The sequence below is a fragment of the Dysidea avara genome, chromosome 2, assembly GCF_963678975.1.
Source record: "Dysidea avara chromosome 2, odDysAvar1.4, whole genome shotgun sequence".
Classification (NCBI taxonomy): Eukaryota; Metazoa; Porifera; class Demospongiae; order Dictyoceratida; family Dysideidae; genus Dysidea; species Dysidea avara.
This window is the reverse complement of record NC_089273.1, coordinates 2,600,643-2,626,439: the sequence shown is the minus strand read 5'-3', so window position 1 is coordinate 2,626,439 and position 25,797 is coordinate 2,600,643. Positions and strand designations below refer to the sequence as shown.

Sequence of the window (25,797 nt, the reverse complement as noted above, 5' to 3'; positions counted from 1 at the left end):
TGCACTACTTTTAAGGTCATTCATTTGGTTCTCTATCTGCTAAATTCCTGTGCAGGATCGGGTTATAACCTATAAAGGTGACCTTGGTAATAGATGGAAAACCAGTGGCAATCTGTTTCATTAAGGTGTGCATTACTAAGAGAAGATTAGAACTGAAAAAGTTTGTTTAGTTACTATATGTAAAGTGCTGTATTTTAGCAATCATTGTCATTTAGCTATGCCAGTGTAGGTAGCTATATACTATGTTTACGTGGTTAAGGTTTGACTGAATGTAGAGTAATTAGTTCTACATCTCGGTTGTTGTGGCTCCTTTGTCGTAGGCCTACATGCTTGATACATAGCTTAGATTGCTTGCTGTTGGGGTCTGATAGTCACCGCTTGGGTGTACTCTAGTCTAGTGTGCACCTATCAATGTCACCCTCCACTTACCCAAGTCTGGCAGAGGTGGGGTTGCAAAGAATAGATTACAAATTTCCACTGAGCTACAATTTACTAATTCCATGCTCTTTATCTTGGAATTCATTGACAATAGCTATTCAAATTGCAAATTTGACTACCCTGTGGATTACGATTCCCATTCAATTCCAGTACAAATTCCCACCCACTACCCAACTTCGGTTATTTGGAGTGTAACTTTATGGGTCATTGGTAGAAGAGTCATTTTAATAAAAATAAATGGTATACGTACAATAATGTAATAAATACACTAATTCCTGTTCAATTGTAAATATGTTTCTGTCCATTCATCTGTTAGCCACTGGTCTGGTTCACGTATTACATACACCCTGCTCAGATGCCAACTCCGGAAAAATTGATGTGAAGTAGAATTCACGTAACTTAGGAAGAAATTTTTCACAAAAGTTTAAGTCAAAATAACAGAGCTTATGATAAGAATTCTGTGTTGTCCTGCCACAATGTCCTGGCAAACCAAAATTGGCAAGACAATTGCCAAAATTGACTGGACATGTAGAAGACAAATGCCCAATGTGTCCACTGTAGCATAGCAAATAAACATTATAGTTAAGATGTCACATGCCTTACTGCAGCTGTTATGTGGTTACAGTACACCAGAGCCAGAGGGTTGGCAATAGTACATTTGTGGTCACTCCCTTGGGTTGTAAGAATATATACTATCTCCTGGCAACCAAGTGACTTTTATTGCTGATAGCATGCCAGCTCAGCCCTTAGGCTCCTTCCCTGTGCTTTGATGGGACACTGTGTCTGGACAAATTGCATTATGGTCAGACATCTATGCAATTTGACCGGATTTTGTCTGCTGTCTGGTGTCTGGTGTCTGGACGTTATCATAAGCTCTGAATAAATCCTTTCTATATATAGATCCATACTAGTCATTACCACCAGATCACACCACTTACACTTTTCTACAAAACATTGCACATCGTACTTGGTAGTAGTAATCATGGTTTGGTTTTATAGTAAGTTTATCAAATTGAAGACAAAAGGTCTTAGAGCTTGCTGCTTGTAACAATGTTTTGTCCCTAGCAGAGTAAGGATTTTTGAAGTCAACTAAGTCCTTTGGTGGGGGTCGTAAACCAAGCCATCTGAACTAGTTGCAAGCCAGGGATGTTGAACACAAACTACTAAGCCACACTGTACAACTGAGTAGTCAGCTAAAGTAGTCGGCTTCTGCTCCTTGTATTCTTCTCTGCTGGTTTCTTCTTGTTCAATCCCCCACTCAGTGGCTTTGTTTCCACAAAAATTTGAATGCAATAGTTTTTTGACAGTGGCAGCAACTTTGGTACTACTTTTTCTCTTGGCTATCTGGCCCACATTTGATGACGTGATTCTATTTCTCCTCTCTGAATGCCATCTCCTATTGCTACCTTGTTCTATTGTGCTCATATTGATTTCTTCTGCTGAGGCTTCAGTTACTGTTACCTGAGCATTGAAGTACTTAATCATTAGTTCATGAAGGTTTGAATTTGAGATGTCTGAGGAAACTTCTCTTGCATTTGGCCCCTTGTTATCATATCGTGAATAATCCCGATGGTCTTGTAATGAGTTGTCACTTTCTTTTCTTTTTTGCTTTCCTTTATATTTAGCATCATCTGTAGCTTTTCGTTTACGATCATTGTAAACTTGTTTGGCTTTAGAGGCTGAGACAGACTTGAAACATTTATTTGCCTGAGATTGTGTCACCTTAGTTCAGCATGATGGTCCCCATTCTGGCCCCTCAGTGCAGCACTAGCACATCTTCCTTGCCAGGACACACTTTGACAATGATTGATCTGTTTACCACCATCGAATTTGCTGCGGATGTGCATGTAATCTTCTGCCAAATCAGTTGTAAAATTTCCTAGGTGAGTAACAGAGATATAGCAACATGCTGAATTCTATATGTTTGTTTCTTACCTATAAGCTGACTGGACTTTGCTGCTAGCCTACTAGCAATCTTTCGTATGTCACAGATCATTCGTTCATAAAGTGGTACAGGTGGATCTAAAGTGGAACTAACAAAATCAACCTGGTTATCAGTAGTTGCATCCTCCCATGCTGTCAGCTGTTCTAGCACCACTGTATCTATGATGTCAATTTCTACATCCCTCTCAACTGCTGATATATTATCATGTGTAATATCTTGAAGTGAGTCATCAGTGGTATCAGATGAGGTAGTAGAAGATACAGTGGTGTCCAAAGATGATAATGTTGTGTCCAAGGAATCTGTAGGCACTAAAGTATCAGTAGATGAGTTTGTGGTTGCTGACTGTTGAATGGCATTCAGATTCTGGACTGTTTTACAGTAATCAGCTTTGCACTTGTGATGGCTTCCAAAGCAGTACAGTGCACAGTTCAAAATGTCTTCTTGCAAATGTTTGGCAGCGGTTACGTGATCGCTTTTCTTTTCTGCTACATCTTGGCTCCTCATTATGATTGCACATATAGCTGATGAAGCCAGTCTTTTTCGCATACTTTTCATAAGCTTGTGTCTACCCTTGTAATGAGGATCGGTTTTCACAAAATTCTCTAAGGAAGACCTGAAACACTTTACAGCATGGTTTGCACATTCTTGTTTGGTTATGTCACGTCCCCATCCATGGACATTGTCTCTCAATGTGGACTGGACCGAACTGTCACCATCACCAATAAAGTTGATGTAGAGCAAACCATGCTGTTTTTCAGCCTTGCGAAACCCTTCCAATACAACATCTGACTCCATGAAGGATGATGATTCAGACCTATTCTTAAAGTATTCGTGTTGCTTGTCACCACCCTTAGAACACACCACACAAAACTTGTTTCGTACGCCAACATACAAAAGCTTCTTTGTTTCTTTGCCAAAAATGACACCAACTCCAGACAATGCATTGTATGAATGCTTATGTGTGCGTTTGCATCATCCCCCATCAACAATGACTGTTATAGCTGGGTATCCTCCATGATAGCTGTTTTTTTGTATTGCAATTTGCTTTTCTTCCTTCCCTGCAGCTATCATAGACTCCTCCAAAATTGTCCACTACCATTTGCCAATAACTTGCTCTGTGTGGATGAATGATGATTTTGTCATTACTGGAACATCGAGAATGCTCATTGATTCTTCCAGTGAATTGAAGCCACCACCTATTGCCAAACAGCTGCTAAGTTATTGGTCCAGTGTGCTCTGCCAGTTAGACCAGTTGTTTTGGTTGATGTTTAAAAAGTGATCTGCTGACCACAGGCATTGAATTTGCAGCTCATGGTCGAAGCTAGTCCACCGCGGTCTTCCACTTCGGTGATGGTAACTGCATCAGGGGAGTCAGCCATCCCCTGGCAAGATAAGCACTGTAGTATCTCTACGTATGTGTTAAAGCATGTGTTCATGCTTTGGTGAAGTAAAGCAGCATCCGAATGTTATGAAACTGAACGAAGCTTCGAACTATTTGTCTCAACCCTATTGTTTAGCTCATTTTCATAAACTTGTGTTACAACACAATAATCCCATGGTCATCATAGAGTAATTATACATACACCATACTGACTAACTTGTCATACTTGTCTCATTAAACTTGGTCCGTTACAGGTTGATTCAAGTAGTGCTGACCACCACCGTTAGTACAAGATAGTCGGATCACATGATCTCAACAAGATGACAGACACAGAACACCCTCATGGTCAGATGGTATTCCAGTCTCATCTAAAAAGTCCTAAGAGTGATGAACAAGTTGGGGCCTTAAAATACAGTAATGGACCAGTGTCATATACCCGAAGGGTTGGGATTATGTGGATCAGAGCAGTCCCCTCAGGTAGATAATGGCATAGGAGAGTGAGAAGTTAGGAGAGAGTATCAACCTGTCACCCATGTTGTCACCTCCTCTGAGATAGTTGCCGTCACAGGTAATTGTGTCTGTCCATCTGTCTGTGTGTAGTGTGTTATACAAATATTGTATGTCTGTGTGAAGGTAGTGGTAGTAGTCATGTGTTGACCATGTACATATGGTAGAGCTGGAACAAATATACAAACCCTAAAACCATCCAACAATAGAAAACATATCATTTGTGTACTCAGAAAAGGATAAATAATTATAACAACATTCACTGACTTGTTATGAAGCACTAGACCGATAGTGAATGAATATGACACAGTAGTCAATTTATTAATGTTCAACTAACATCAGTTTTAGATGTTGTAACATTATCAGCTCAATGTAGTGAACTGGGAAGGAGTTATGAATAGTTTGTAACATATGTGTTTGAATTATATAAACTTTGTTATCATGGCAAGTTTGACTTGGTCACAGGGTAAACCCCTAGGTAACATTTTATTCTTTATTACATCACAAATATAATAGCACAAATTGTGTTCCATAGTGATAGTAATCTGTTTGAGGTTACGTGTAAAAGTTTATCAGTGTGTGCATTTTTCAGTGAATTGTTACTAAGGTATGTGTGTGGGTTTTAAGAGTTAGAAAATGACCAGCTTTATTAATGGGGACCTGGTGTTAAGTGGGGAAGTAATCTACGCAGTTATATTAAATGGAGAACTGACACTCCTGTTCTACCTGTTAGGGTACAAATGACATGTTGTTAACAACTCCATAACACACATACTCAGACCCACGATTACTGCTCACATCTTAGTGTTTTTTTTGTTGTTGTTTTTAAATTTATTTATTTATTTTTATTTAATAAAATAAAATAAATAAAAATATGTAGTAGCAAAATTTTAAATCTGTAAAGTTTTCTTTTAACTAAGGTTCCTCTCTGTACTCGCTTTATTACAGTCAACAAAAAATGTGTACACAATTTGGGCTGTATGTGTGTGTGTGTGTGTGTGTGTGTGTGTGTGTGTGTGTGTGTGTGTGTGTGTGTGTGTGTGAGTGTGTGTGTGTGTGAGTGTGTGTGTGTGTGAGTGTGTGTGTGTGTGAGTGTGTGTGAGTGTGTGTGTGTGAGTGTGAGTGTGTGTGTGTGTGTGTGTGTGTGTGTGTGAGTGTGTGTGTGTGTGTGTGTGTGTGTGTGTGTGTGTGTGTGTGTGTGTGTGTGTGTGTGTGTGTGTGCACGAGTGTGTGTGTGTGTCTTGTTGTTAGAACTGTGTTGCAGAGTTAGTCTAATGAAACAGTCACTGTTGAAACTGTGTTATTGCCATAAGACTACGTCATCCATTTGTACATATTTGATGTATTTCAAGTATTTCACATACAGTTAACACTCTATTTTACTACAGGATACAATCAGGTTTCTCAGTGGAAAGCCAGTCAATACTAGTATCAAGTTGAAAACAGAGAGACACTTCTTCCTTCATGTACAAGTAACACAATAATGTATGTAACTGTGTCTGTCTGTCTGTCTGTCTGTATTATTATGGTACAGAAGTGTTCACATACAGTCAGCTGGTTGTTATGAATATCACTAAGGTGTTAATTTGTTTATCTCTTGACCTGTGCTGACATTATTGTAGTGTCCCATATCTTTTGTACTGTTAGTGTTGAGTTGTACTGTGTCTATGGTGATGACATAAACTAGGGAGTATTGTGTGTTCTGTGTACACCATCTATGTAGTGTTGTGTTGCAGGTCAAAGGGGTACCTTTCTTTGTGTCATGTGTTTAGTGATGTGTCATGTTCTGGGTGGAGGTGTTGTACCTTTCTTTGTGCCATGTGTGTAGTGATGTGTCATGTTCTGAGTGGAGGTGTTGTACCTTTCTTTGTACCTTGTGTGTAGTGATGTGTCATGTTCTGGGTGGAGGTGTTATACCTTTCTTTGTGTCATGTGTATAGTGATGTGTCATGTTCTGGGTGGAGGTGTTGTATCTTTCTTTGTGTCATGTGTATAGTGATGTGTCATGTTCTGGGTGGAGGTGTTATACCTTTCTTTGTGTCATGTGTATAGTGATGTGTCATGTTCTGGGTGGAGGTGTTGTACCTTTCTTTGTGTCATGTGTGTAGTGATGTGTCATGTTCTGGGTGGAGGTGTTGTACCTTTCTTTGTGTCATGTGTGTAGTGATGTGTCATGTTCTGGGTGGAGGTGTTGTACCTTTCTTTGTGTCATGTGTATAGTGATGTGTCATGTTCTGGGTGGAGGTGTTGTACCTTTCTTTGTGTCATGTGTGTAGTGATGTGTCATGTTCTGGGTGGAGGTGTTGTACCTTTTCTTTGTGCCATGTGTGTAGTTATTGTTATAATACAGGTTCTCCTCTTGTTATTGCCAATTAATAAAATCTTTATTTTTAAGAGACTGGATGAACGTATGTGACTCAGTCTGAGAAAACCGGGCTTATCGCCTATTTAAAAGTATCAAGAAACGCCGGTTTAAGTATTTACTGTGTTGTAGCTCGCCAATGGTTGAAGCTATGTGTACCAAATTTTCACACGTTTTACACCAATTCCTTACCTTCCACAGCATCCACTGTGCAAGTAGTCAACAACTAAGTTTCCTGCCATTTTAGATAGTTTTTAAACCGAGGTTGACTGTATCAGGCAAGCTGCAAAATGGGTGGGAGGCAGGGGGCCTGGAAGGCGGGAAAGATGGTGTTCAAAGATTGAAAAGGAAGGCGTAGGGATGAATTAGTCCAAGTTTTTGACCATTGAGGTCTCAGAATTGGCTAAAATGAAAGGAAATTTACAGCAGACGTACTTATTCAACACCACAGAGCTGTACAGCCACATACAGTCATTTCCAGGCTGACCAGAGCTCCATTAATGCCCCACACCGCATGTACGGATCACCACTGGGCTTGGGAAAAGCAGCCAGCAAAACCAGACCACTCAAGTCTAGCTGATTTTGATTATGGAATTAGATAGTGTATTCATGTAGCTTTGTGTCTTAGGTGAAAAATCAAATGGGCGATAAGACTGGTTTTCTCAGACTGGGTCACATATCATGAGATACTGTATCACTGTTTGAAATCATGTATGTGTGTAAATCTTTAAGTATTGTACGTTTTAAATTGTTGTCGTTTTATTTAAATCATAATCTGGTTTTCTAGTTTAAGTGTTGTAATGTACAGTTTGGTGAGATGTGGGAATGTGACACAAGTTACTTTGTACTAGGATTAGTGCTGTATTTTTGCTGCAGGTATATCCGGTATTGAGAAAATACCCCGGTATCCGGTATTTCACAGTATCTTGGTAATCTACTAATACACATTTTAATCAAGCCGGTATTGTTTATTTGTGTTAAAACAGTCAAGTGTTAATCTGTAGTTATTATCCAAAGTTGGATATATACAAGTAAAAATTATTCGTGGATACTCTAAAAATTCGGTATCGCTAAATATTTGGCACTCCCCGTGCTTTGAACGCAATGTACTTGTAACGGAGTTGGAGAACCAGGCTGTATATCACTATAGTGTATGTCATGTGTTGTGTACGCATGCGTGAAGATGTAATTGAGATGCGTTAATAAGAATTGTAGTGAAGGAAACGCGTGGTCCAGTCCTTGCGCTGTAGCGGGGTCCCCAGCCCATTACATACTCTAAATTTCGGCAAGCACAGGAAATTTCTAACTATAAGCGCGGTAATTTTTTGGCACTTGGAGTACTAGTTGACGAAGGTCTCTTGAGTACTTAGGATTACCAGTGACCTCACACAATATGTTACCTTGATGCTGGATGAAGCACCGAGTGTGAAATTGTTGGAACGTGCCCAATGTGTGACATCTCAGTAAGCATCATGGCTACCGCAAAACAATCTTCATTTCTGTTCACAGAATAATGTCTCTCTTGGTCCCTCTTCTCCTTGTAACCTGATTCACCCTCGGATAATGCTTAGTTAAGCCATGGAACACTTCATGCAGCATCTGGTATAGAGATTTGTCACGAGATACTTTATTTATTATTGATTGTGGTTTCTACTTTTTACTTGTTGAAATCCTTAATATTACATCTGGATGACTATATTCAAAATCAATGTAGTAATGACATTGACCATCCCTCCTGGATAATGTAGGCAATCATAGTATATAGCACTGCGGCCAAGTGAGTGTTGTGGTATCATCAGTTCCATCTCAAGGTCATTCCTGTTGGTCCCTGTAGAAAGAAATCCAGAAAATAAGCAGTAAACGGATCACTAATAACATAGCCATAAAGCTTGCAGTCTGTATTAGGAATAATTTGACAATAGCACCGGGTTGGTACATTGTTTTCCTAATTCTTCGGCCAGACTCAGAATGAAATTAATTTATTTCTGCTGAATTTTTTGGGAGTCCATGATATTGTAACTAATTCCTGTCAGGGTATTTGATAATGTAATATCAAGGTGCTCCATTGACCCAGTTATGAACACAAAATGACCCACACAAGTCATGGCTTCTGCTCAAATTTTCTCAGCACTTTGTGACTAATACACATCAATCATAAGCTGATTGGTCCAGTAGTATACTACTGGTGGAGCATAATCATCACAATATAATTGTGTAATGTTTCTAAGCCTCCAGTAGGTGTTCACTTGAAATGCCTGTCATACATTAGCTTACATAGTCCTCTAGATTTCACAATTGTTTATTGATAGTGTATGATACGATGTGATCACTATATTGTATTATTGTACAGAAATGTCAACAGAAACTTGGAAACATGTTACCATTAGGAGTCTACCTGTTGAAACCTGTCCGGAGAATGTTGTGGCATTCACTAATACCAGAAGTGTGTACATGTGTGTGTGTGTGTGTGTGTGTGTGTGTGTGTGTGTGTGTGTGTGTGTGTGTGTGTGTGTGTGTGGTTGTTTATATTTCATATTTATTTGTATGTACAAGGACTGTTTACTGTATATGCTGACATGCGTACAGTTAAACACACTAATAATTCATCATTTGTTTATTACTATTACAGAAGATCAATGATTGTTTAAGTACTGGAGAGGATGGGAAAGAAGACCTTATTGTAAGTCACATGTGCTTGTATTTAGTAAGTCACTATCCAATAGTAGCTGGAGAGGGGTTCTTTGTTCTGTTCCATAGTACACTGGAACCTGTTAATGTGGACACTTGAGGACACTTTCAGTACATAATCCAGAACGTTGTTCAATTACTTCAGTAAAAGCACACCTTAGACAAAACACTCTAATAGAGCAGTCATTTCTATTGTTCAATGACCAGATTATGGAGGGACCACTCTATTGTATTGTTTGTTAGTCAACTAGCATTATATAATTATGTATTTTATGTGTGGGTGAATGTGTGGTTGTATATAGCGGTCTCTCCTTTACCTGGCCATCGATTATCCAAACTGTGGTAGCGACTGTTCTATTAGAGTATTTTGCCTAAAGTATATTTTAATGTTCTGTATATAAACAGGAGCTCATAAGCCTGTGGGGCGAGGAGTATACAACGACCAATGCGATAGTACAAAATGCATAACCTAAATTAACATAGGAGTAGTTGCATGGCAACGAGCTTTACTATAAATAAAATTGCCTTAAACGGAATTATTTCATGGGTATAACGTAATACGTACACGTGCTTCTTACTGCAATGCGCGGAACAGGAGCTTAAAAGCAAAAGCCATGGTGCCAACAGACCTTGCGCTTGTCAGCATGAGTGACAGCGATGTTGTTATATATGTTGACGACAAAGTACAAGAGGCGCCTGAATATGAGCTAGGGGGAGAAGAGTACGAGTTAGAAGAGGAGTACACCGATTCGGAAGACAAGGATGAGCTTCAAGGAGAAGGCGACAACACTACAGTACAGCCGAAAAGAAGGCTTAACAAAGATGAGAAGTCGAAACTGACATCAACTATAAGTGCATTAGACAAATGCAAAGTACACAGTGGTGTAGTAAAGGTTATATCAGGTATATGCTTCCATAAAGCTATATAGCTATCTATGTCACTACTCCAGTAAAGTTAAATGTGGTGCATGCATGTGTGAAGCTATATATATACAGGAATGGTGCACATCAGTCATATTAATGAAAAACTTCAGTTTTGGGAACATTGTTCAAGTCACCCCAGCTTTCGGCAGTTCGTTGTACATCTTTTGGGTTAGTATTATATAGTAATATTGTCCTATAGCTACATAATATGTGACCGGATTTGCGAAAAGGTACCTTTTCCACACATTTGACATACCAGCAAACAAAATGATGTAACACTTGACTCCTTATACTGATTAACTTGCTCTTAGTATCAAAATGTAGCCAGATACTGTAGCTACATTCATTGAAAATTTCAAGCAATTTTATGCCATGATCAAAAAGTTATGAAGCTTTAAAGTTCAAAAAATGGGTCAAATTTTGTGTGTGAAAAAGGTACCTTTTCGCAAATCCGGTCACATATACACAACAGATGAATACAACAGGCTGTACCAAGAAAACAACAAAGGAGCTGATAAGTATTCCAAATTTTACTTACAATGGTACAATCAGCCACACTCGGTTCCTGCCCAAGCAATGTTTGTGCAGTCGAGAAAAGACCTCACAGACTCGTATGACAAGGCTGTGAGTGTTGATAATTGGAATACGTTGGTGTCCACCACACTGTTTGTATCATTTAGCATAATACAAACAGAAGTGACCAAAGCTATTGAAGCAATGGCACGTATTCATTACTCTAATGCGCATAATAAGAAAATACAGTTGGAGGGGCATGCGTATTATTTGGAATAACTCCTAGTAATGACTCACTCCTGCTACGTGCCAGGTTGCTCAAACCGATCGGACAGAGAAACAGGTCTTTCTTATTTTAAGTTGCCGTTAAACAGAAAAGCCATTTTGAAGCAATGGATTCATGTGATCAGGAGGACAAATCTACCGATAAATGGCAGTACTCGTGTTTGCAGTATTCATTTCGTGAATGCAGCTGGGCGTTTGTTAAGGCCAGACGAAGTTCCATCTCTTCACCTTCCGGTGAGAAGCACAGGCGATAAAACTGCTACTCGAAAAACCCCTAAAGATCGCCCCTTTGTCAAGCCACAGCCCAGGCACACCAGCAGCTGCAGCCCAGAAGTGGGGATCCCAACCTCGAGCTCTACAGAAAGTGATGCTACAAACGTGTCAGTGTGTAGTAAGTGTGAGAGTAGTTAAAGGGAAGGGCCAAGCATAGAGGAACTAGAGCGTTTGCTTCGTGAAGAAAAGCAAAAGAACACTAGGTTATTGGAGGAGCTTGCTAGTGCAAACAGCAAACTGTTTCGATTAGAAAACATTAAAAACAATGACTCTCAAGTATGTTATTATACAGGGTTTAGTTCATTCTTTGCCCTCAAGAGTTTTTATGATTATCTTGGGCCGGCTACAGATCACCTGAGTTATTCACATGATGCTCCCATTCCTGACGAACAAGTTAAGAGATGTCGATCAAGAGCTCTACCTCCACTTGAAGAATTCTTTATGACCATGCTGCGTTTACGTGCTGGCCTTTTTGAGCAGGACATTGCTAATCGATTCCAAGTTAGTCAGTCAACAGTATCCAGGATAGTTTGCACTTGGATAAATTTTTTGTATCTAAAACTCAAAGACATTCCATTGTGGCCACCCAGAGAACTAGTACAAATGAACATGCCCAAACAATTTCGAGAAAAGTACCCATCAACCGGAGTCATCATTGATGCCACAAAAATATTTGTGGAACAACCACAGTTACCATAGGTTCAAAAAATGACATTTTCTAGCTACAAAAATCACAACACTTTCAAAGCATTAGTTGGTATTTCACTAGATGGTGCTATAACTTTCATTTCCTCACTATATCCAGGCTGTATTTCTGATAAAGAGTTGACAAGGAAGAGTGGCATTCTTGATTTGTTGGAAGAAGGGGACTCAGTTATGGCTGATAGAGGCCTTGAAATTGTAGAAGATCTGATGCTTATTGGAGTGAGGTTAAATATACCTCCATTTTTACGTGGTAAAAAGCAACTATCAGAAAATGAATTAGTATCCACTAGAAGAATTGCATCCCTACGGATACATGTTGAAAGAGCCATGGAAAGGATTAAGAATTTTCATGTATTTGATCATACCATACCTTCCTCACTGACAGATATTGCAGATAAAATCTTTTTTGTGTGCTGCATTCTAGCAAATTTTTCACCTCCTTTGTGTAAGTAAATGTAAATTATTGACATTGTTTACGTATATTCTAAAAACCTGTATAGTAATGATATTATACATATTATATAATTATGCACAAAAGAAACTTGTATATCTATGTACAATGCATGTTCTATAAATAATAACTGGGCTTGTGTTCCGGGGATATAAGCTCGGGTAAAACATGTTGCATGTAGTAATCGTCAAGTTGACTACAAAAAGTATCCTCCCATAAAGGGTCAGGGTAAATCCTTTCAATTGCAATGCCACATGTGGTATATACGCAAAAATCACACCACTTAGATTTGGGTGAAACATATAACTGCAGTTGTATTTAGTGATAATAACTGTGTGTTCTTTTCAGGTGTAGCTGTCCATCAATAATGGAGCAGTAGAAGTCGGCATTCTTACAAGCCTCACGAGGATGGACAAATGCCTTAGAATATGGACATTTGAACTCAGCTATTCCCTGTGGGTTTGTTACAGGTGGATCAGTAACCCACGCATCTGGTGAAGCTCCAAGCCAGCATTTCCTTGGATGTACCACAAATCCTGCCCGAGTGGCTTCAATGCCATGATGACCATCTTTTCCCATGACCTTTACATATTCTTGTCTTGCCTTGTCCTCACTGTTGATACTCCAAGCGATAGGTTTGGGTAGGTGCTGCATGACCTTAGGATACATACAAAACTGAAGCAACGAAACAGTCCTTTTCTTCTGCAATAAAATATGGCCACATTTAGAGCCAGTGATTCTCAGACGACGTGCATCATGCCATTTGTCACACTCAGACTGCTGTCTGGTGCATGATTCTAAATAGTCCCTTTCCTCAGCTGTAAGTATCAACTTCTCCAAAATATTCTGCTCTGCTGGGATCACAAAAAGTTGGTTTGGTGAAGCTGCTGTGTCATTATCACATTCGTCATTGCCATTCAGGTCAATATCTGAAACTTCATCACTTCTGATACAATAACAATGATCATGCTGAATTTTGTCAACTGATGGTAGAATAACATTCAAGAAACTCGGTAGCTTTTCAAGCTTCAAAAGATTACAACGGAGTTCCTCTAGCCTTTGTGGGCAAGGAGTTCTAAACTTCAATGGCCTAGCATCAAATACCGTCTTCGAGCCTCTTGATCGAAATTGTTCTTGTTTTAATTCTCGACAATGAGCACCAAGTTGGTCTACTGGAATTGGTTCTACACGTTTCCCACATGGCTGGTTCCATTCCTGCAATTTGTCTGTGCAAGTCATGTACTCTGGCAAACACCGTACTCTGCAAAAGTCCGCTAAAGCATAGAAAAAGGCACCAATGTGCTTGCAACTTCCTTGTGGTGCAACTCCAGCAGGGCATCCACATTCAGCATAAAAGATATCACAACTATTCACATTCCACACCATCTTGAGAAAGTAGACTCTGTCTTTTCTCATCTCGTAAAAACAGGTTATCTTCTGTAGCACATACCTGAATTCCTTGAATGTGTCCACATCAAAACAAGTTCTCTGCAGATGAATTGATTGCTTTGAAATCATCAGCAGGAAGTCCATCAGAGACAGATCGGTTTACAAAATAAGATACTATTTCACCAAAAGTAAAATGGAACTTGTCGGTGATCGTAAGAGCCTTTACAAACTCTTCCCATCCACTTTCTGGGAATTCTAAGTCGGTGCAATCAGCTTGATTATTAATGTCCACTCCTTTAGAATCAATCTTGTTCTTGATTCCATATTTAATACAAGCCTTCACCCTGTGTAATGTATATATGGACACTAATAATTATTCTATACACAATATAAGATGAAATATTAATGCAAACATTAAACTACATATCCTACATGTAATAAGCAGGCTCTCGTGTAAAAATACCCTAACAGATGTCGACCCCGGGAATAGACCTTCGTTTAAGCGTAGTTGTACAACCTACGTATACAGGATAGCTGTAGTACAGGTCTCACCACAGGCGTATGTGGGGGATGCCACTACAAACACTTATAAATAAGCCTATGAATATCTTACCTGGCAATCAATTCAGCCTTATTCCCCTTCGTTGGTGCTTCCCTGCTGGCGAGCCAGTTCTTCAATTCCGTAACCTTCATTTTAGATAGCCTTTTGTCGTCTTCCGCGAGGTTTTCCATCATCACAGTTATTTCTTTTAACGCACATGCCCCTCCAACCGTATTTTCTAATTACGCAAATTTGAGTAATGAATATGCGCTATTAACAGACCAATGAAAAAGAAAAGAAGAGTTATGGATGATGAGGTATCAATGTTGAGGCTAGGAGGTTGGGTACTATTCAGCTGCATTGACTATCGGGAAAGAGCAATTAAGAACAAAACAAAGATTAAACACACAGCTGACAAACTGCAGTCATATTCCACAGAGCTGCGGGTTCTACAATCACTAGTTGATGTAGAGAAGAAGACCTTGCCAATTGGTATAACAACTCAAGACAAGGGATCAATGACATTTCCAAAGTATTCATTGCTCCACTACATACAATTTGCAAACAAAATTTTGATGGATCATCTCTGCACAGAAAGATATGAAAAATATGGTTCTGAGCTGCTTAAAGTGATTTAACATACAAAATTATATACCATAAAATTATGATACTTGCATGCATAATGTATATTATATTGCATAATGTATATATTATATATATATATGTATGTATTTATATGTGTCAATGTCTATAGGTCACAGAGCAAGCTGTACTCAACAATGAGATGCTAAAACAACGATAGATGGATTCTGCAAGATGTTTGATTCCGCAAGATATTCTGAACAGTGCAGTTGCTTCTGTGGAACAAATGATGATGCTGAAGATGCTACATTCACGATGTAAAGAATTTATTACAGGACACCGTTTGCTAGGAAACTTAAAGGGAGGAAAATGTGCTGATGTAGATGTAGCATTGCGTGCTAAGTTAAAAACATATGCTAGTGAAAAACATGTACCTACATAACATAACTTTATAAATTACTGGGAAATGTACACCCATTTCTTCCTGCGCAGTTCTGTTTCCTTTAAATACAAAGGCTGTTGTCTATAATCATCTCCCGATGTCCTCTTTCCTGACAAACTCCATTTCCTTAAAAGTGATGCCCTTGTCCAAGCATAGTTGGCTGCTGTCAGGTTGTGTTGGGCGACCTGTCTCATCTGGCCAAAAATTGTCTCCATTACACTTCCATTAACATCATGGGGATTGATGTAGTATCCAGGATTTCTGTTTATGTATTGTGCACTGAACTCCTTAAATCCGTAATACATTATCCTTTGTAGGTCCCACGTCTAGTACAGTGATAAACATAGAGAGTTAATATTATCAGATATACCGTACATGGCAAAATATTGGTGGATTAGAAGTCGTTTGCCAAATTTTCCCTCTTCAATATACAACACGAAGGAGAAAAGCTCCACTCACTAATATTTCCCCCCATCGAAATTTTGTCATGTACGGTGACAGCTACAACTTACCTGCCAGGATATAAAGCTCTTTTGCTGAGCTGGGATGGGATCATATTCTAAAATAATATAATCATTAAGTGTCTAATTTAAACACTCAAACGCAATGTCAGTAATATTGTGTATAACTGTTACGTACCTGAAGACAACAATTTATCCAGCCAGGAAACAAAGAACTGCTCGCCTTTGTCCATTTGCTGAACAATGTAGCCAAAAACCAGCCTCAATATTCCCTGACGATGATAAGGCAGTTTTGGTTAGGTAAAACTAAGCCCAAACAAACTTTCAGATCGACCCGAAATGCTTTCAACAAGTTGCTACGGACTTTTTAAAAATATATTTATTTAACGAAGCTTTCTACTAACTGACTGAGTAACTGACTGATGCTTCAGACAAGCATAACTCGATAGCGGCTAAGGCTATGGGCTTGATTTTTTCACTGTTCAATGTCGCTTCAGCCCGAGAGGTGCCTTTTGGCATACTGCAGTACATACAATGGACTTACCATTGTCCTCCTTTGTATCCCATTCATCTTTGCTGACAGCGAAAGGTGTCAATCTGGCGGTAGCACGTGATGACTTCACTTCGTAACAGAAATCATCTGTATTGTTCATAGTAGTCATTTTGATAGCAGAGGGGCATTTTGAACAGTTCTTGATTTGTACTGCTTTGTAATGGGTTGAACATAGCCAACAACGAAGCATAATGGATACTTCACTTTCAGATGATAATTGATATAACTGGGCGTGTGGCACCATTTCTTTGTTTTGGTATGCATGGATTGCATAGGTGCATTTCGAAAAGTTCTTGATCCGAAATGCTGTGTAACAGGTTGAACATAGCTGACAACGAAGCATAATGGATGCTTCACTTTTCAGACAATAATTGATATGCATGACACCATTTCAGATGCGATATGCGTGGGTTCACCAGTCATAATAATTATTTTACAAAAAAAATGTTAACAAACAAGTACACAGAAAAAATTTGGAATGTTCAACTAGAGTAGGGACCATAACACATCAATAAAAAGTACTGAAACAAGCTGGAATAGTCCATGATATTAAATCACAGTAATACAATAAGAAGTGTTATTTCCCTACTGTGCTCAAGGTACCATAATGGAATTGCACAGTAGGGATATAACACTTCTTATTCTGATTGTTTAACAGCTCAATGTTGACAGTTTTGTTAACTCTGTAGTATATCTGTCATCCTCTACCTCTCAACCATGTACACTAGTAGTGTAGTTTAATAACTGTGTCCTTGTTAGTGATGTGCGATATATCGAAAAAATATCGATTTCACGATAATTTTGTCGATATCGTTATCGTATCGATTTTCGATACTGCTTTAGCATATTTTGATATTTATCGAAAAGGTAATATTTTGCGATAATTATCAAAATATCGAAGAATATTTCGATAAATCTACAGCATTTAGTGTGTGATTGCGCAATCACGCTAGAAATGAAGGCTGGTTCTGTACTATCTAGCCACTTAAAAAACTTGTCTACCAGTTTCCTAGGCTTATTATTAGTTTTATGCAATAGTCTGTGTGTAAAGTGTATTTCAAGCATATTTATAAGTATCGGCCGCCCACGCAATTACACCACCCACACAATTAAAAATTATCGAAAATCGTATCGAAATTTCGATAGTTACCCCTATATCGTATCGATAACATATCGAAATAAAAATCCTGATATCGCACACCACTAGTCCTTGTGTAGCTCATTTCATAAAATTGTAATGATTCCATGGTCATCATAGAGTAGTTATACATATACCATACTGACTAACTTGTCATATGTGTCTCATTAAACTTGTTCCGTTACAGGTTGATTCAAGAAATGCTGACCACCACTGTTAGTACAAGTTAGTCAGATCACATGATCTCAACAAGATGACAGACACAGAACACCCTCATGGTCAGATGGTGTTCCAGTCTCATCTAACAAGTGATGAACAAGTTGGACATACAATAATGGACCAGTGTTATATACCCTAAGGGTTGGGATTATGAGGATCATGTGATAGGCACAGAAGAGTAGTCCCCTCAGGTAGATAATGACACAGATGATATAGGTCTAAGAGAGTGAGAGATTAGGACAGTATATTAACCTGTGATCCATGTTGTCACCTCCTCCGAGATATTTACCATCACAGGTAATTGTGTCTGTCCATCTGTCTGTGTGTAGTGTGTTATACAAATATTGTACGTCTGTGTGAAGGTAGTACTGTAGTAGTCATGTGTTGACCATGTACATATGGTAGAGCTGGAACAAATGTACAAACCCTAAAACCATCCAACAATAGAAAACATATCATTTGTGTACTCAGAAAAGGATAAATAATTGTAACAACATTCACTGACTTGTTATGAAGGACTAGACCGATAGTGAATGAATATGACACAGTAGTCAATTTATTAATGTTCAACTAACATCAGTTTTAGATGTTGTAACATTATCAGCTCAATGTAGTGAACTGGGAAGGAGGTATGAATAGTTTGTAGCATGTGTGTTTGAATTGTATAAACATTGTTGTCATGGCAACTTTTGACTTGGTCACAGAGTAATCCCCTAGGTAATATTTTATTCTTTATTAAATCACAAATATAATAGCATAAATTGTGTTCTACCTGTTAGGGTACAAATTAGATGTTGTTAACAACTCCACCTCATCATAGCATACACAAACTCAAACCCACAATTACTCCTCACATCTTAGTGTATAAAAGTGTCCAGTGTATACTATTATAGGAACAACACACCTTGTTTGTTGTAATGAAGTGGAAGAATTTTGACATCGTAAACAAGGTCCAGTATTGTAGCAACATTTTAATGTGATGAGTTGTGTAGAGTTTGAAGTTGTGTGTCTGTTGATATGTAGTAGCAAAATTTTAAAGAATTTTTGATCTGTAAAATTTTATTTTAACTAAGTGTACTCGCTTTATTACAGTCAACAAAACATGTGTGTGTTCACAATTTGGGCTGTGTGTGTAGTGTGCATGTGTGTGCGTGTGCGTGTGTGTGTGTGTTGTAAGAGCTGTGTTGCAGAATTATTCTAATGGAACAGTTACTGTTGAAACTGTGTTATTGTCATAAGACTACGTCATCCATTTGTATATATTTGATGTATTTAACATGTATTTCAAGTATTTCACATATAGTTAACACTATTTTACTACAGGACACATTCTGGTTTCTCGGTGGAAAGCCAGTCAATACTAACAACAGGTTGACAACAGAGAGACACTTCTTCCTCTACTAAGAAGAAAGAAGATCACTTCATGTACAAGCAACACAATGATGTATGTAACTGTGTCTGTCTGTCCATCTGTGTCTGTCTGTCTGTCTATTGTGGTACAGAAGTGTTCACATACAGTCAGCTGGTTGTTATGAATATCACTAAGGTGTTAATCTGTTTATCTCTTGACCTGTGCTGACATTATTGTAGTGTCCCATATCTTTTGTACTGTTAGTGTTGAGTTGTACTGTGTCTATGGGGATGACATAAACTAGGGAGTATTGTGTGTTCTGTGTACACCGTCTGTGTAGTGATGTGTTGTGGGTCGAGGGGTACCTCTTCTTTGTGCCATGTGTGTAGTTATTGTTATAATACAGGTTGTTCATCTTGTTCTTGCCAAAATCTTTATTTCTAAGAGACGGGATGAACATGTCATGAGATACTGTATCACTGTTTGAAATCATTATTCATGTAAATCTTTAAGTGTTGTATGTTTTAAATTGTTGTTGTTTTATTAAATCATAATCTGGTTTTCTAGTTTAAGTGTTGCAGTTTGGTGAGATGTGGGAATGTGACACAAGATACTTTGTACTAGGATTAGTGCTGGGCAGTATTGTATTTTTGCTCCAGGTATATCTGGTATTGAGAAAATACCCCGGTATCCGGTATTTCACAGTATCTATGTAATCTACTAATACATATTTTAATCAAGCTGGTAATGTTTATTTATGCTAAAACAGTCAAAGTGTTAATCTGTAGTTATTATCCAAAGTTGGAGATATACCACAAGTAAAAGTTATTCATGGCTAACAGGTTAAATGCATTTTGCTATACAAGTAATGGTTGGCTCTACAGTGTAGCCTGAAACCACACAGTTTACTGTTAGGCAGGACTTGTGGTCACCACCAAACCATCAACACATAATACCAAAGACCTGATGTTTGGCTTCCCTCATAGCCTAATGGCATTCATACCAATATTACTGGTAGATTTGAAAGTGAATATCTCTCCATGTGTTTATACTGCAGATCACTCTGGATGGTATCACTTCAGTGCAATCCAGATCAACTTTTGAGCCCCGTTTATATTACGAAGGCCAAGCCCACTCCAATCTGTAAAAACTTAAACCCATAATCATAATTTGTATCAAACTAAATGTGACTGGATTTTGGAAAAACGATCCAAATCGCACATTAGAAGTTCCGAGATAAACGGTTTTAAAGAATTGAAGCCAGCATAACTCTCCAAGGATAGCAAGCACGCGTATGAAATTTACACAAAAGATGCATCAATCTGTTACCTTTCAAGCCACTTCCAGTACTTGTAGCTGCTTGTACAGTTTCCCGCCAAATAAGATAGAAAATCTGAGCAGTTGAACGAGCGAAGTAGTATCACGAGTGCTCACAAAGGGGTGGAGGCTGGGGGGTGGAGGCTGGGGGGTGGCGGGGAGGGCAAAAGTTAGACCTCAAAATGGAGGCAGACCACGATTGGAGTCCAGACACCAGATTACAGGGCTGTGCTGGCTCCTTAGTGGCTGATATGTAGCAAAATCAGCAGAGAACACGTCTGGCCAACATTATAAGGCTGTCCACCAGTAAACCACTGACTCTTGCCAAGCCAGGTTCTTCACAAGGCCTGAAACCGCCATTTGAGCACTCCACACCACCCAGAAAAGACGTGTGTAAAAACCAGCCTCGTGTAGTTTGAGTAGTGCTGAGGGTCAAAACTTGTAGTAAGATAGTGCAGCTATCCACTGGTGGTGTTAGTTTGATTTTGCCTGATGTGCGATTTGGATCGGTTCTGTAAAATCTGGTCACAAATGTTGTTGATTGAGGATTTGTGCTCTCTATTTTTGCCAGGCTAGCAGGCATGATAAACTCTTGCGTAAATGTTGGCCTCGGTGTTGGGTAACTACTCCCAACCCTGTGTAGTTAGTTAACTACTGATTAGTACACGTACATGTTTGCTTTGAGTCCTATTGTAGTCTAGAGGGTGTCTTTCCATATCGTCACCTAAATACTGTTCTGTTACTTCATTTCATCATTACAGTCGCCATTTTAGCTGTAACTGTCCGTACCTTTATTCCGTTTAATAAAGTTAAATTGAACTACAAGGTCACAACTGTTTACACACAGATGTGAGTCACAGTGAATTGAACTGGACCACCTCAGGTAGGTAGCCCCATTCATATTTGCATGGCTCAATTCGGCATGTGTTTACACTGAAGTGTTAATCACCCCAGATTGAATTACACAACAATGGTTCGAATTCTGCTTCTAGTGTAAACGAGTTGATTGACCTGGTTTGGTAATAATACCGCTGCATCCCGGTATATCTGGTCTGGTGTACCGCCCAGTACATGTGACAGATGAAATCTGCTGAAGCACCAAAGCATCATATGACAAAGATGTGCAGAAATCTCGTAAAAATACAGCTGACCATTCTAGAGCATGCTACTATAAACATTTGGAAAATCCCAGGAAGACACGGCTGAACGTTCTAAAATGTGGACGTGCTACTACACGTCATAGTGTAGTCCTGCTTCTTTCATGAGCCATGCCCACTTATGTAAATTACTGTCTGTAGACATGTGGTAGCCACGCCCATTCACCAGTCTGTAGGTACGCACGAATCCACGTACATTATTGTCTGCAGTTTTTTGTAGAGCCACACCCACTGATCAGTTGTTATTGTATGAGTCATAATCTAGTACAATAGAGCTGTGATTAACTCTTAAAATATTGTGATTGGTTTTGTGAAAAGCAGGCTATTTAGTGGTCATGAGCTTACAAAAAAAAATTCACAAACAAGCATATTAGAGTAGGGACAGTGTATAGTGCTGCAATAAAAAGTACTGAAAAAAGCTGGATCAGAGTAGTATGTAATGTCCAAATACTGTAAAACAATAAGAAGTGAATATCCCTACTGTGCATTGATCGTAGCACAGTAGGGATATTCACTTCTTATTGTTTTAACAAGTGCTTGAAAACCATAAACAAGTGCACACAATAAGGGCCATCGGGTTACTAAATTACTTAGACCCCTGTGGTCTGAAGCGTAACTATTACATAAGTGTTCACTTGAAATGCCAGTCATACATAAGCTTACAAAGTCCTCTAGATTTCATAACTGTTCATTGATAGTGTATGATAACGATGTGATCACTATATTGTATTATTGTACAGAAATGTCAACAGAAACTTGGACACATGTTACCATTAGGAGCCTACCTGCTGAAACCTGTCCAGAGAGTGTTGAAGTATGCACTATTACTAGAAGTACGCGCATGTGTGTGTGCGTGTGTGTTTGTGTGTGCGTGCGTGTGTGTGTGTGTGTGTGGTTGTTTATATTTCATATTTATTTGTATATACAAGGACTGTTTACTGTATATACTGACATACGTACGGTTAAACACACAAATAATTCATCATTTGTTTATCACTATTACAGAAGATCAATGATTGTTTGATTGTTGGAGAGGATGGGAAAGAAGACATTATGGTAAGTCACATGTGCTTGTATTTAATAAGTCGTTATCCAATAGTAGCTGGAGAGGGGTTCTTTGTTCTGTTCCATATTACACTGGAACCTGTTAATGTGGACACTTGAGGACACATTCAATACATAATCCAGAACGTTGTTCAATTACTTTAGTAAAATCACACCTTAGACAAAACACTCTAATGTGTGTTTGTATACAATGGTCTTCCATTATCTGACTATCGATTATCCAAACTGTGGAAGTGACTGTTCTATTAGAGTATTTTTACCTAATGTGTAAGATGACTGGGTGAAGGTGATCTACAGAATATTGATGGATAGTGTTGGTATGAACATTCCTAATAGGGTAAGTACCTTAAGCCCACATAGAACTTTGTAGAGAATGTGTGCTACAAAGAATGTGTGTTTACACAAAACGGACCTGTATGGCAATGTTAGGTGGGGTAACACGTAATTTTGTACACATTGATCTAAAACCTTCTCACTGGCCTACTTGGAGAAGTGTTGCTACAGTATAATAAAATCTTGTAGTGCTGTGTAAATGATGTCAACAGCAACTGCTAGAAGATTATATTTATTGTCTGAAACAAATGGTCTTCCTTGAACTGAAAAATAATTCTGTTATACAAGTTAAGTTCAAATACTCTAATAGAACAGTCATTTAAGAATTGATATAATTGACTGCTTGGCCAATTCACATTCGATGATCAACTATTTAATGTCTCAGTTAGCTAGTAGCCACAAGTAAATTTAGTTTGCTTGATAGTTAATGAATTAGAATACAGTTCAGGTAGACAAGAAGAGCTCATTCAATGTACTACTGTATGTACAGTGAACTAACTAATATCTGTTATCTGTACAAACTGGAATGTTACCTTGTAGTGAACAAGAAGACTTTGTGTTACTAAATTTAATTTTAAAACCCCTCACCACCACCTCCAATATACTGCTTTTAAACTGCTATAGCTTACACATTATACCATATAATCCTATAAAACTATATCAGTTTACTTGCAATGGAATAAGGAATTCAATTATTGGGTTGTTGTTTACACAAGAGGAACCACAGAGTCATTATACAACTTTTAAGGGCAAAAATTGGCCTAAGTGAAACCAAACGTGAAATTTCACAACTCTCTGCAGGCTACCACTGTTTCTAATAACACAATAAACATCGCTTACCTGTTTATGGTTGAAGTGATGGTCACCAAGTCTGGTTTTCAGCATTTGAGCAAGTGCACATGCACATACAGACATGAGGTCACTGTTTAGAGGCATAAAAGAAGTAGCAACATGCCACTCCAACCTGTACAATCCTTCTCCTTACCGTTTCTCTTTATTAGTAGTGCCATTATCACTGCGAAGAATCGTCTACAATACTTGTTATCAACATTCCAAAAGTATGTGATTGCATCATCTAATCACGCAATAGTGCAGAGAGGCCAATTATCCCTGTTCCCGTTCACTTAAGGGCGTGGCCACTACAAGATACATAAGTACAGGAGTTACTAAAATGCTTGACTGAAGTTACAGAGCACTTAGAATGTGATGCTATGGCCGTTTATGCCATAGGGCAGTTGTGGCAGTGAGATCGAGGGTTAAATGTTATTCCTCTCATTAACATGTGTGCATACTGTATGTACCATATATGGTATTGAAATTATGTCAAGTTCCACATTTTGTTATCTTATGTCTGACAATAGCATTTATTACAGTTGTGTTCAGTTCACTGTAGGACAAACTGTTGCTATTTTCTGGAATCCTGGATAGTGGTAAGTGGATGTGTTTTTACGTGCGTGCGTGCATATATATGTGTGTGCATGAGTGTATGCGCGTGTGCATGCACATGTGTATGTACTTGTGTTTATCATACAGTTTGGTAAACTCTATATTATGGATCATGAAGGTGTGCACCAAAAAAAAACACTTACTATAAACCAATCTCACCCTCACAATACTCATGACACCTTGGCAGTATTGGTTAGGTACAGTATCACCAAGCCCAAATGTGCCTTGGTACATTATTTTTAATCCAGGAGAATTTTCTACTGCCTGACTGGCCGACTGACTGACTGACTGACTGACTGCATAGCAAAGCCTACAGCAACTGTACAAAACACAGCTATTACCACCCAGTAAGCCAGCACTGGGATGCCTGTGCACTACTCAGGTGCTTGAGCCTTGTGCAGGCAAATCCTCCTGGGGCAGGGCTAGTAACCCACAGGAGGACTGTCCAGGTCTCATAGAGAGAGGTCGCGGAACCCAGAGTTCCACAATGGCCTAAACACTGCTAAACGAGACAAGGACAGTTGGACATTTGCTTCCCCAGTTAATACCAGGTACCCATTGATGTTACAGCTGGGTGGACTGCTTCCCCAGTTGACACTAGACCACCAGGTCCCCATTAACAGCTGGGTAACTGAAGCAGCTTTGAGTAAAGTTTCTTGCTCAAGGAAACAATAAAAAAAACCAAAGTAGCATAACCGAGGATTGAACCTGAAACCTTTCGATCACCAGGCAGATTCCCTAACCACTTAGCTATGCTGCCTCACTGACTGACTGTCTCACTGACTGACTGATGCCTTCAGAGAAGGGAACCTCAATAACAGCTAAAACTATGTATGTGCTTTTTCAATATTATTAGAAGTTGTTTCAGTCTGTCAGGAGCTTGTTGGCATACTGCAGTATGTACAATAGACACATCATGGACTTACCTTTGTCCTCCTTTCATCCCATTTCTTTTCACTGACAACACAATTAAGATGTTGATTTGTGGTGGCTTCCCTACATTGTCATAGAGATTGGATTATTACTGTTATTCATTTTGATGTTGTGTAATGGGCTGAATAAAACTGAAAGTGAAACATATTACCCATTTACAGGAGTTCATGTGTAAAAATAATTCCAGTTCCATTCTTTTTTTGGATGCAGTACGTGAGAGTTCACCTGTCATAAGTATTATTACAAAATAAGTAACAGGTTCAAAGAAAAACAAGCTACATGTATGTTGTGGTACTTGTGAAGACCAGGCGTCATGCAGCTAGCTAAGTCATCTGGAACTAACCAACTTTTTCATTGTTATAACCAATAGGGTTTTTGGTTGTGCAATAATACATTAT

The 25,797-nt window shown here is 38.8% G+C and overlaps 1 protein-coding gene across 8 annotated transcripts in view; it reads left to right on the top strand.

Annotated features, from left to right (window-relative positions):
* The window catches only part of LOC136246442 (pleckstrin homology domain-containing family G member 3-like), a 48,116-nt gene that overhangs the window by 12,919 nt on the left and 9,400 nt on the right, over positions 1–25,797 (top strand). For 5 of the 8 annotated variants that reach the window (XR_010696422.1, XR_010696417.1, XR_010696418.1 and 2 more), the window contains exons 3-11: positions 4,019–4,332; positions 5,660–5,756; positions 8,984–9,076; positions 9,263–9,313; positions 15,157–18,094; positions 19,121–19,241; positions 22,363–22,455; positions 22,628–22,678; positions 24,404–24,450. Coding sequence is in view for 1 of the 8 variants with exons in the window: in XM_066037904.1 (XP_065893976.1) it covers positions 19,739–19,807; positions 22,363–22,455; positions 22,628–22,678; positions 24,404–24,448 (258 nt within the window). In the remaining 7 variants the exon portion in view is untranslated. Of the gene's footprint in view, positions 1–4,018; positions 4,333–5,659; positions 5,757–8,983; positions 9,077–9,262; positions 9,314–15,156; positions 18,095–18,690; positions 18,748–19,120; positions 19,242–19,715; positions 19,808–22,362; positions 22,456–22,627; positions 22,679–23,004; positions 23,025–24,403; positions 24,451–25,560; positions 25,732–25,797 lie in introns of those variants that run through there. The other 3 variants (XM_066037904.1, XR_010696419.1, XR_010696420.1) reach the window with 3 other exon arrangements.